Consider the following 13,076-nt stretch of genomic DNA (forward strand, 5'->3'; position numbering starts at 1 on the left):
TTTTGACTTTGCATTTGTGTAATGGGGAGGTAAACGCAAGAAAATACATTATGCTTTAATTACACTTAAAGACGGCACCATTCTTCATGTGATCATTATTTATGAAGCTCTGGGGTTCCTTTACTATGTAACAGAGCAAGTCATAAATGAGCCCTTTCTCTTGGCTTGGTCAATTTGAAATGGACTACTACATACAAATAAAGAAATATATTGTGTTTGCCCTGACATTCTGGCACACACTGGGGGGAATTTACTATTATTAGCTAATTGTCCGACATGCCATTTACTCTTTTGGTACATACTGGTTAGTAAATCCCAATCTAGATGCAAAATGCTAAAAAATTTACTTTTCTGATTGATTTTATTTTCTTATTAGTTGATTATGCACAGATCGACGATAACACTGATCTATGCTTTGCTATGGCATAGCATAGCACAGATCAGGATATGCAATCTAATAACTGCATGTTTAACAGTAAAACATAAGTGTAAAAAGAATAAAAGTTTTTAAGAGTATTAAAAAACCCTTATTACCCCCCCAATAAAAGTTTAAAATACCTCTGTGCCCATTATAAAAATAAAAATATGTAAAAATAAATAAACATTACATATAGTAATGTTTGTAATTGTCCGTTCTATTAACCACTTCAAGACAGAGGTCATTCATGCCAGGATGTCAGGGCCAAATTAATATAATGTTCCTCCTCGCCTTCTAAGAGCCATAGCACTTTTATTTTTCCACCTACAGTGCTGGTTGGGTGTAATTTTTTGCACCATGATCTCTAGTTTATTAATATCATATTGGTGTAACAGAACTTTTTTTATCACTTTTTATTTTTTTCTCATATATAATTTTAAAAAAATCAGCAATCCTGTCCCCGCCCCCCGTTTCCGTTATTAAATTATTCACCAACTTAATAGATCCGCACGCTACTATATATAGTATGTTTTTTTTAATTTTTTAACTATTTTTATTTTTATAATGGGCAAAGAGGTATTTTAAACTTTTATTGGGGGGGGGGGGGTAATGTTTTTTTAATACTTTTAAAACTTTTTTTTTACACTTTTTTCACTTTAGAACATGCAATCAATTGCATATACTGATCTATGCTATGCCATAGCATAGCATAGCATAGATTAGTGTTATCGGTGATCTATGCATAGAGCCTGCCTGAAAGCAGACCTATGCACAGATCCCTGAACCGACAGGACAAAGGTAAGAGGCTTCGGGGGTCCCAATCACTCAGTGACAGGAACTTCTCCTGTCATTGAGTACCTTAAATGCAGCGATCAATATAGATGGCAGCTTTTTAGGGGTTACTGAGAGGCAGCTGCGAGATTGCAGCTGCCTCTCATTATACTTGGCTCCCCGGACACTGATGTGTGCGGCACTGCTCTCACTGCAGCGGTTCCACACACATCTATAGCCCCTTCAGTCAGGAACATGCACATACGCACCATTAGTCTCTCCTTGCTCTGCTCTTACTCCCTGTGACCATGCACTTTCTTCCACACACAGCTGACTGTCCACCTCATCTAACAAATCACCTTATATAGAAGGTGAGGGGGAGGTGCTGACATCACAGAGGGGCTTGCAGCGAATTGGACGGGCGCTAGGGATTATGGTTAATCCCTTTCTCCAACCCAGTGATGCTCCAGATAGCATGTGCGGACACCATTTATTTTATTTTTGCGAATGTTCTTATGTATAGGTGGGAATTCAGTTTGCAGAATGAAGCAAATTGAGAGCGCAGTTCAGCGTGAATTTTGATTTGCCAGATTTGCTTCGCTCTTCTCTAGCTAACATTCCCATAGATTGCTAGAATGGGCATGGAGAAGCACTGAGCCAAGCACTTCTCCCAGTTTTGCTACATAAGACAGGCTTCATAGACTTCTTTTACAGTCAATCTTTTGCAGTGAGTAGTGAGAATGGAAGGGACGCTCTAAACTGAGAGGTTATCCAGTCCTAGGAAATGGTGTAGACTTTCAGTACCTAGACAAAACGTTTGGCATGTCTTATGACAATGACACTTTAAAGGGGTCACCCAGTTTAGTAAAATATGTGTTGATCCATCCCCCTAATAATAATTCATTCCATACAGGTCTTTACCTCTTCTGTCTCAGTGTTGAGCTGCTACTTTTTGCTAAAGATACAAAAAACTGTATGAGAGCTGCTGAGTCCATCTCTGCTCTCAACCCCCTCCTTCCCCTTCCCTTCTGAGATGGCTGATGTAAACAATTCCCTATCTGCAACTTTGTAGCAACTTTGTAATGCGGGTAGGATTAATCATAGTTTGATTAAGTTTAACTCATCAGCAACTTGACCCCGGATTAACCCTCCTAGCATTACAAAGAAGGTACATTTTTTTCAGAAAAAGCCTACCAGAGACTTGTTTACACCAGCTGTCTCAGAGGGAAGGGGGAAGGAGGGGGTTGAGTGTACAGACAGACTTACCAGCTCAGACATAGTTTTTTGAGTCTTCAGCAGAAAACTGTATTCTTAAAACCGAGGGAAGGAGAAAGAAAAGGTAAAGAAATACAGTATATGGAATGAATTGTTAGTCTCCAGGGGATGATTCAACATCTGTTTTACCTAGTGAATAACCCCTTTTAGGCTAAGTTCCCACAAATAATGGCCACTGTTTTTATAAAAATGGCCATTATTCCATAGTGACAGATGCAAATAATGTTCATAAACGTTATTTGCAGGGGTTATTTATTAAAAGACAGTCATCCGTTATGTGAACATGGCCCAATATTACTAAATAAAACCATTCATTTATGTCAAGTTTTTTTTCTGCTTTTTAGGGATTGGTGTATTCTAGTATCGTATTTATTTTAAGATAGGAAACTGCCAATGATGTAGAAATATGTATCATTTCTACTTTGTTTCATGGGTGGAAAACAGATGTTTCAAAGTGCCAAGCAAACTATTCCAATTAGGTCTATTGTTCTTCATTCAACAAACCAATCATTCTATAAGTACCAAGATTCACAATTTGTCACATATTAAATAAGAATTTATAGCTTATCTTCAATTTACATTAAATTCTCTTACAGAAGCTCCAGAAAACATTAAAAAAAAAAAAATCTCAAACCTGGACTTCTTGTATGGTCTGAGAAAAACATGCATGGGACAAATTTGTTTACTTAAAAAAAAAAAAGTTTACACCACTTATGTTTGCTCTCAGAATAGTTCTTTTGGTATGTATGTTATGTATGTTTTCATAATTGAGGAATTTTAAACACATTAAAAATTGTCTATTGCCTTTTGTTGTATTTATACTAACTTAAGAGAAATAGATAACATGTCTGTTTTATCACAGAGCAAACGGTTTACATACGAATCCCCCACCCCTCCCGAAATGGGAAAGAATTGCTTTTTTTTTTTCACATTTTTTTTTCCTTTTCAGTTTTCCTGCATATTTTATGGAAAACTTGAGGTTTTCTTTGGTGATTGTCATCACGGACATTCTTCTTACTGAAATAGAGTCAAGGTTTGATAAGCTTTAGGGAAACTAGGCAGCAATGCTCAATGCTCTCACTGCACAAAGCCAGGTGAAATAAAGCCATCTGTGTAATGTATGGACTGGCCAAGTCTTCCAGAAAGACACATACTCTTTCTAGATCTAGATAATGGTACCTTTGGAAAGATGAACCCAGACATAAAGGGGTCTCAAGCAAAAAACTAAACCTAAACTAAATGTTTGTAGACACAATTCATATTACATAATATATATATTTTTATTTTATAAAGAAAATCTTCCTAGCTTCCCTCCTCCTCCCTCTTTCCTTCCGTCCTTGCTTCCCTCTCTCTCCCTCCCTCCCTCCCTCTTTCCTTCCTTCGTTCCCTCCCCCTTCCTTCCTTTCTGTCTCCCTCCATTCCTCCCTTTCTTCCTTCTCTGCTTCCCTTCTTCTTTCTCCCATTTCTCTCTATTTTATGTTTATATATATATATATATATATATATATATATATATTTATATTATTATTTTACTAAGAAGTATTCAAATATAGATGGAAGCCTTCTGATTAAAATACATAGGTGGATATTTGTTTTTCATCATGTATGTCTCTTAAAATATGTGTCATTAATCAACAAGCAAAAATTGCACCAGATGTTTGCAAAGAAATAAACTGCAAGTCTATTAAATGTTATGAAATAGAACACTTAAGCCCCATCTGAACGTGAACAACAACACCTTACTTACAGATGAAATGGTTGAGAACTAAACCTCGCCTAATGAAGCATCTCTGGAACATTTAAATAGTGTGAGCACTTATGTTTCAATCACAACAGTTCCTCACTTACTGTTCAATTAAAATGGAGAATGCAAATGAGGTAAATAATTGAAATAACTATCCTCAACAAATGACTATTGGCGGGGGGAGAGCAACTTAAAGGACGTCTGTAAAAGCTGTTTTTTAAAACAAGGACATTAAAAAAAAAAAAAAAAAAGCATGTGGGTCATTAAAATGAAACTGTATCTATCTGTATCTGTAGGCTTGGGCGGAGAAATGGAAAATGAAGTTTAATGTGGATAAATGTAAGGTTATGCATTTGGGCCATAGAAATAATAAGCACAGTTATGTGCTAAATAGTAAAACACTGGGTAAAACTACTTCCGAAAAGGACCTGGGGGTATTGGTGGACAATAAACTCAACTTTAGTGATCAGTGCCAGGCAGCGGCTGCCAAGGCTAATAAAATAATGGGATGCATCAAAAGAGGTATAGATGCTAAAGATGAGAACATAGTTTTGCCTCTTTATAAATCACTGGTCAGACCACATATGGAATACTGTGTACAGTTTTGGGCACCGGTATATAAGAAGGACATAGGTAAACTGGAGCGGGTGCAGAGGAGGGCCACAAAGGTCATTAAGCGAATGAGTGGGTTACAGTACCAAGACAGGTTATCAAGCTTGGGGTTATTTACATTAGGAAAAAGACGTCTTAGGGGCGATCTGATCACAATGTACAAATATATGAATGTACAGTACAGAGATCTTTGTAGTGGTCTTTTTACTCCTAGGTTTGTAACCATGACTAGGGGGCATCCTCTACGTCTAGAGGAAAGAAGATTTCATCATCAGCATCGACGCGGGTTCTTTACTGTACGAGCGGTAAGACTGTGGAACTCTCTGCCACATGAGGTTGTCATGGCTGATTCATTAAATAAGTTCAAGGGAGGCCTGGATGCTTTTCTTGACCAATATAATATCACAAGTTATGGGCATTAGATTTCGGGAGATACGTTGATCCAGGGATTGTTCGGGTTGCCAAATATCCTCCCTGTGGTGGGGTGATTGTCGTCTGCCTCATAGGGGTTTTTGCCTTCCCTGGATCAACACAGTAGGATTTCCCTGGGTTGAACCTGATGGACTCTTGTCTTCTTTTAACCTTATTTACTATGTTACTATGTTACTATGTTACTATCTATCTATCTATCTATCTATCTATATTTTTTTTTCTTTTTTTCACACATTAACAGCATACTATAACAGATAGATAGATAGATAGATAGATAGATAGATAGATAGACAGCTGTTTTGTTGTGCATATACACCATATTTATCACTTTATAAGACGCACCCCTGAAGACAGGGAAAAATATTTAATGCTAATTAAACTTCCCTGGTGGTCTAAGGTCATAAAGGGGATAATGCAGTGAATGCAGCAATCAAACTTTATTCAAATGAGAGTGCCTCGTACCTGCACATACACAGCTTCTACATGCACAATACACACTCAGATCTGATATACCATACACACTCAGCTCTACTATGTCATATACACCCAATAACATCATACACACTTTGCTCAGCTTTACAAACATATCCACCGGCACACACAATGTTGTATCAATACACACACACACACACACACACACACACACACACACCTTTGCTATACCACCATAGAAAAACTGTTCTGCAAAATGCACACAGACAAATTTAAATACAGCTTGTATTTCCTTGCAGTATTACAGAATTACTGCAGGTAAAGTGTAGAAGTAATTTACAAAGGTATTGCCGACAGACACCATTTAGATTTGTATGCATATATAGAGAATAAAACTTAAATAATGCTTTCTTTTTCTTGCACATTTTACCAACATAATAAATTACAGCAATACAATACAAGCATTATACAGCATTACCTCCGGTATTGTACAGGTAATGTACAGTAGTTATGATACATTAAGTGCAGGACCTTCCGGGATGTTAGTCATGTGATTAGTCACATGACTGTGACATCACCAAAGCTCCTTCAGCTTGGTAATGTGCCGTGCATATCCCCTCCAGATTTCTCTCCAGCTGGGCACTGATCTATACTGACAGGAGAAGGGAGAGAACTGCACAGCTTATCCAGCCGCCGGGCACAGCGCTGAGTCAGTGCTGTGCCCAACCATCAGGGAAGGAGTTAGGGCAATCTGACAGTGTCAGGCTGCCCTGTCTCCTGAATATAAGACGCAGGCAATTTTAAGCCGCAACAGTTGGTGCTAAAACTGATGAGCTTAGGTGATGTGCTCAGCATGAAGTCAGAGGCTTTGCGCTTATCACAGGAGATTGGGAAAGAAGATACGTTGCTTGATAGTCAGACCACCCTCAGGGCTGTTTATCAGCGCATATTGGAGGAGGGGAGGATGAGGAGGAAGAGGTGGAAACTGTTTGCGAGACTGAAGAGAGTACCTATGCTCTTTCCTTATCTGTTGATCATCAGATTGATAAGTGTACCCGCCTGTCAACTGACAGCGCTGACAGGCTGACACTTATTAAAATGAATAAAGCCTGAATTTCACTGAAATTCTACTCTTCACCAAGGGAAAGCAGCTCAACATGAAGATTCTTCATGTATTCTCTCCTCCTCCTCCTCCTCCTCCATCTATTCTTACACAAATGCTGAGCCAACAGGCAATTTTTCAGAGGGCCAACTGGCTCTCTTTAAACAATGTTTATATATCTTTGTGTGGCTGTGTCACTGGTGTGTTTGTGTGTATGTCAGTGTCTCAAATGATTGACATGTTTATTATGAAAGATGTTCTGCTATTTACGTTAAACTCTGTTTTTTAACTGTAAGAGCCCTACCCCATTACACATGGAAGAGGTTCCCCCCATATATTGCCATTTCCCCATTTTGCACTTCAGTAGTATTAATTATTTCATTCAGGGGCGTAGCTAGGATTCACGGGGCCCCATAGCAAAAGAATTTAAGCCCTCCCCTACACACAACACAAAGCACTGCCAGTGGTTGCTTGCTATAAAAGTCCATGGTTTTTACCTATAGGGGCCCATTAGGAGCCCTTTTGGTTAAGTACATAGGTGCGGGAGCAGACTACCTTCTGCCTAACCCCTTATACTGTAGTGTGTAAGTGACCCAATGTTCAGAAGACGAGATCTTTGCTTTATTGCTGATAACCCCTGACCACTGCTTGGAGCTCCGCAAATTTTCCTACTTGTTGCGCAGCTGGAGAACAGAGGCCAGGGTTTATCATTGCAGTAAAGCAGAGATCTCTGTCTTCTGCTTGTCAACCTTTTTTTTTTTGTTGCAACATGTAAGTAAACATTGGATCACTTACACACTGCATTACATAAGGGGTTAAACAGAAGGAAACACGCTCTTGCCTTCTCCCCCAGGGCCCCCCTCCTGCACGGGCCCCATAGCAGCTGCCTACTCTGCCTCTATGGTAGCTACGACACTGATTTCATTTCAACAATCAGGTGAAATGTCTGCTTTTAACACAAAACACAAAAGAGGGAGCATGCAGATGAGTGGAGAGGAGACACGGGAGAGCATCTATAAATATTTTTATCTGGTCATCTACTATTCACAGAGGTCATCAGCACAGAAGACTATCTTCTATAGGGGATAGCAGTACAGGGGACCATCTTCCATATGGGGCTATACAGGGAGACATCTTCTATAGGGGGCGGCACAGGTTTATATGGGTCCTCACAGGTGGCATCTTCTCGTTGCTCTGGAGTCCCAAAGAGGGGAGGGGGGGCAGGTTAGGTGAGCAGCCAAGGGCCCAGGGTACATTTAACAGTCCCCTGGTTTCTATTTTTATCTCTTTATGGCTCAGTATATTCCAATATGTGTGTCACAAGATGACTTGTTTAGAAAAAAAACTAACGTTGCAATATATTGTATTAAAGGGGTTATCCAACGCTACAAAAACATGGCCACTTTCTTTCAGAGACAGCCCCACTCTTGTCTCTAACTTGGGTGGGGTTTTGCTGCTCAGTTTCATTGAAGTGAATGGAGCTTAATTGCAAACCGCACCTGAGCTGGAGACAAGAGTCATGTTGTTTCTGAAAGAAAGTGACCATGTTTTTTTAGAGCTGGATAATCCCTTTAAATATGCATTATGCAAAATTGGAATTCATAACCAAATTTAAGGAAATGTAAAAATGGACATGTCTATGCAATTTCCTTCAAAAGCCTAGATAAAAATTTTAGTTGTAAATACATACCCACAAGCGACATCTCAGGAACAGTTGCATGGTATGGTCCATTTAAGAACTCTGGGGCATTGTCATTAATGTCTTGAACTTTGATTATGAATTCTGAAGGGGGTTCCAAAGGTTTATTTGTATCCCTATCGACAGCCTGGGCTGTTAATGTGTATTCCGCCTTCTCCTCCCGATCAAGCCTTTTCATCGCATGAATATCTCCAGTTTTATCATTGATGACAAAGATTGTACCGGCTCCCTCTCCAGAAAGAATATACTTGATTTTGCTGACCCCAGGATCCAGGTCTGTGTGAAGCTGAAATGACAATTAGAATTCTGTTAGTGCAGAAACCATTAATAAGTTGTAATGTACATATAGTACGTTACATTGCCCTAAAGGGTTTAGATTTAAAAAAAATAAAAATAATATATATATATATATATATATATATATATATATATATATATACAAGTGCTGTCCTGGTAATTGAAATGAAAAGATTCAGTTGTGATTTGTTGTCAGTAGAGGTAGATAACAAGTTTTATTTCCTAAAATTTACCTGATATAACTCTATAGAGCAAAATATTTAACGTGGTTCATTCGATATCCAAATGGGAATCTGCTCAGTAGGGAAGATTGTTTGTGGGGGGGCCTACTGATTTATGCTGCTGTTAATGCCTCTCCTAGATAGTGACTCTTACCAGTATACAGGTTCACTTAATGCAAGACCCCATCATCTATCTTCAGTCATGTCAAAAGCTATGTATAAAGTCTGAGTGTGTGTAAATGTTTCATATCTTCAGATATTCTTTGTCTGCTTCTGCTTCCAGATTCTACATATATCATCAGTCTTTCTTTCTTCTATTGAAATTATCCCTAATAACCCTAGTTCTATGTAAGGACACTTTACACCTCTGTGTCAACTTATCTCTGCAAAAGTATATGTTTGACATTTATGTGCCAAATACCTGACTGTCTATATAGAAAGAGCAAAAAGGATGAGATAAAACATTGACTTTTCTGGGGCAAACTCTTCATTTAATTAACCTGGACAAGCTTAGGTGATGTCTGTGTCCATTTTTGTATAAAATTATATATGTAGGACTGCATTAGACATACAAATAGTAATTCTTTGGCACTTGCGAATTATACCTGTGGATAATATAATGCTTTTAGTTATGTTCTGCCTCAAAATGTAGATTGAAATTATAAAGTATATAAATTTAAAGGGTATGTCCACCTTTGCAACTATGCAAATAAAATTTATTGTATAAAGAAAGCTCCAGTGCAGATCTACAGTTGGGGAAAAAAGTATTTAGTCACCAATTGTGCAAGTTCTCCCACTTAAAAAAAGAGAGAGGCCTGTGTAATTAACACCATAGGTAGACATCAACTATGAGAGACAAAAAGAGAACACAAATCCAGAAAATCACATTGTCTGATTTGGAATGAATTTATGTGCTAATTTTGGTGGAAAACCAGTATTTGGTCACCTACACACAAGCAAGATTTCTGGCTCTCACAGACCTGTAACCTCTTATTTAGGAGGCTCTGTCCTCTACCTTTTACCTGTAGTAATGGCACCTGTTTGAACTTGTTATGAGTTTTAACCCCTGGACGACCCTGGGCATATCCGTACATCCTGGGGACTTCAGAGCAGGGCCGTGCCATTTGTAGCCCGGGATGGCGGCTATTAGCGGGCACGGTCCGATTGCAGTGCCTGATAATTAAGTATTCAGATGCAGCTGTCAAAGCTGACAGCTGCATCTGAATACTTACTGCAGCTGTTCCCTGTTGGTATAGTGGGGGGATCACCCCCCCACCCCCCGCGACGTTGTCGCGGAGGAGCGAATCCCTTGTCCAGCACTGGCCAGGGTCTACGCTGTAATGGCGCTGATCCCGACTCGGCACTTGGTTGTAAAAAAAAAAAAAATGTTATTTTTAATAAAAAGCCCCCTCCCCTGACAAATGTTTGAATCACCCCCCTTTTCCCATGTTATAAATAAAAATAAATAAATAAATAAATAAACATGTTTGGTACCAGCGCATGCGTAATCACCCAAAATATTAATTTATTACATTCCTGATCTCGCACGGTTAGCGGCGTAAGTGCAAAAAATTGCGCGCAAAATTGCGCATTTTTTTTAATTTTTTTTTTAAAAGCTATCAAATAAAATAAAAGTTATACATGTTACATATCGTTGTAATTGTAACAACTTGAGGAACATATATAACAAGTCAGTTCTATTCCAGGGCAAACAGCGTGAAAACAAGAACCCTCAAAATAAAAAAAGTGTTTTTTTTCTTCTTTTTTTTTTTTTATTTCACTGGGGATCCAGTGTCAGTGCATCCCTATGAGCGGGTAGGAGGTGATGTATGCTCCGGTGGCTGGGGGGGGGGTTAACATTCATACTCGCAGAGGGATGTCAATCCTGCTGCAATTATGTATTTTAACCCCTCGGCAGACGGAGCATACATCACCTCCTCTCCGCTCAGACTTGCTTCGGGGGTTCTCGGCAGGATGTCCCGCTCAGCCAATCAGTGGCTGCAGTGGGGCAACGCACTGATTGGTTGAGCGGGACCAGCAGATGCGGGGAACCCCTGAAACAAGCCGGAGCGAAGAGGAGGTGATCTTGCTCCGGCTGCCGGGGGGTTAACATACATACTCGCAGCAGGATGTCAATAGGATGTCATAGGGATGCACTGACACTGGATCCGCAGCAGATTTAACTGCAAATTTGCAGCTTGAAATCTGCTGTGGATCCAGTATGTGTGAAGGCATCCTTAAGGTGTTTTCACATGTGATGTTTTGATTCACATTTTGAAGCCCAAAAGACAATTAGAATATTTCCTTTATAATTTTAACTTCTTCAATGTCATTTTTTGTAATGGCTTCAAAAGTTAAATGAAGAATTATTATTAGGATTGTATGTGTTAGTGCATCTTCAGTCATGTGCTTAATAGTGTGCTTATCCATGTCTTTTTGCTTATATATTTATGAACCTACAGTACAGACCAAAATTTTGGACACACCTTTTCTGTATTTTCATGACTATGAAAATTGTAGATTGTAGTGGCTTACTATTCCATCTGGATTGCGTTTAGTTTTGACCATCATTTATTTTTCAACAGGACAGTGACCCCAAACACACCTCCATGCTGTGTAAGGGTTATCTGACCAAGAAGGAGAGTGAAGGGGTGCTATGCCAGATTACCTGGCCTCCACAGTCACCAGACCTAAACCCAATAGAGATGGTTTGGGGTGAGCTGGACTGCAGAGTGAAGGCAAAAGGGCCAACAAGTGCTAAGCATCTCTGGAAACTCCTTCAAGACTGTTGGAAGACCCTTTCAGATGACTACCTCTTGAAGCTCATCAAGAGAATGCCAAGAGTATGGCTACTTTGAAGAACATAGAATATTGTTTCACACTTTTTTGTTAAGTATACTGAATAATGCCACATGTGTTAATTCATATTTTGGCCGTGTTCACACAACGTCAAAAATAGAGAAAAGGCGTCCGATTTAGCTATTTAAAATAATGTCCGTTATTACCGTGATTTAACTGACTGCAATGGCAATGCATTTAAGTCAATGGGAAGACAGATGTCCAATGCGCACAATGCATTGAATAACGGACAATTTTACCGCGGGAGGCAAAATATTGAACACAATTATTATTTCCGGACGTCTCTTGCAAACAGCGGACATTTTTTACTAGTTTTTCGCACACAGTTTTTCCTTTCCCCCCGTTCTTTCTCAGTTTTTACTATTAAATTCAATGGACTTTTCAATTGAACCACACCCAAAGGACAATTAGTAACCCAAAACTAGAATAATGTACCAACATCAGTGATTGCAGTAAGGGGAGGCCAAGCTGCTAAATGACGTTAAAATACGGACGTAATTTTAAACAGAGCTGAAAAAACGTTGCATGAACATAGCCTTTTGATGCCTTCAGTGTGAATCTACAATTTTCATAGGCATGAAAATACAGAAAACTCTTTGAATGAGAAGGTGTGTCCAAACTTTTGGTCTGTACTGTATATTACATTTTCTAAATTTCTATATTAAATTTTTTAAATTCTACTTTCAAGAATTCTGATCGAATAGACACCGAGATTCGACTATTCGAATGAATATTCAATCCCAGTATAGTCTATGGGAAAAAATTCTCGGCACTTGAAAATCCAAATTCGATTACTTGGAGGTCACCAAGTCCCCCATGAAACCTCCCTAAACAATGCCAACACCTCCGGAGTAACACTGTGACATCAGGGGGAGCATGCCTGGGTGCACCCATCACCCCAAAATCGCAGTATAATGCCACTCTCCGCAGTTGCGAATGAAAAATATTTGCGAACGCTTTACGAATGTTTACGGCAATGTTCACACATATGTACATACATGATTCCAATGTGCGTCCGTTTCACGCATCATGCTGTACGAGCATTACTGGAACAGTATGTATGACCGGCCTTTTATTAGGCTACTGGAACAATAGCTACACGTGCCTTTTACTAGGCTACTGGAACAATAGCTGCACGTGCCTTTTACTGGGCTACTAGAGCAATAGGTATCATGTGCCTTTTACTGGGCAACTGGCACAATAGGTATCACTTG

At 39.2% G+C, this 13,076-nt stretch overlaps 1 protein-coding gene across 1 annotated transcript in view; it reads right to left on the minus strand.

Moving 5' to 3' along the window:
- Nucleotides 1-13,076, minus strand: part of LOC138789721 (cadherin-8) — a 336,813-nt gene that overhangs the window by 204,786 nt on the left and 118,951 nt on the right. Inside the window, exon 3 of the mRNA XM_069968497.1 lies at nucleotides 8,477-8,771. Coding sequence (XP_069824598.1) covers nucleotides 8,477-8,771 — 295 coding nt within the window. The remainder of the gene's footprint in view (nucleotides 1-8,476; nucleotides 8,772-13,076) is intronic.

Source organism: Dendropsophus ebraccatus, chromosome 4 (genome assembly GCF_027789765.1).
Source record: "Dendropsophus ebraccatus isolate aDenEbr1 chromosome 4, aDenEbr1.pat, whole genome shotgun sequence".
In the NCBI taxonomy this organism is placed as follows: Eukaryota; Metazoa; Chordata; class Amphibia; order Anura; family Hylidae; genus Dendropsophus; species Dendropsophus ebraccatus.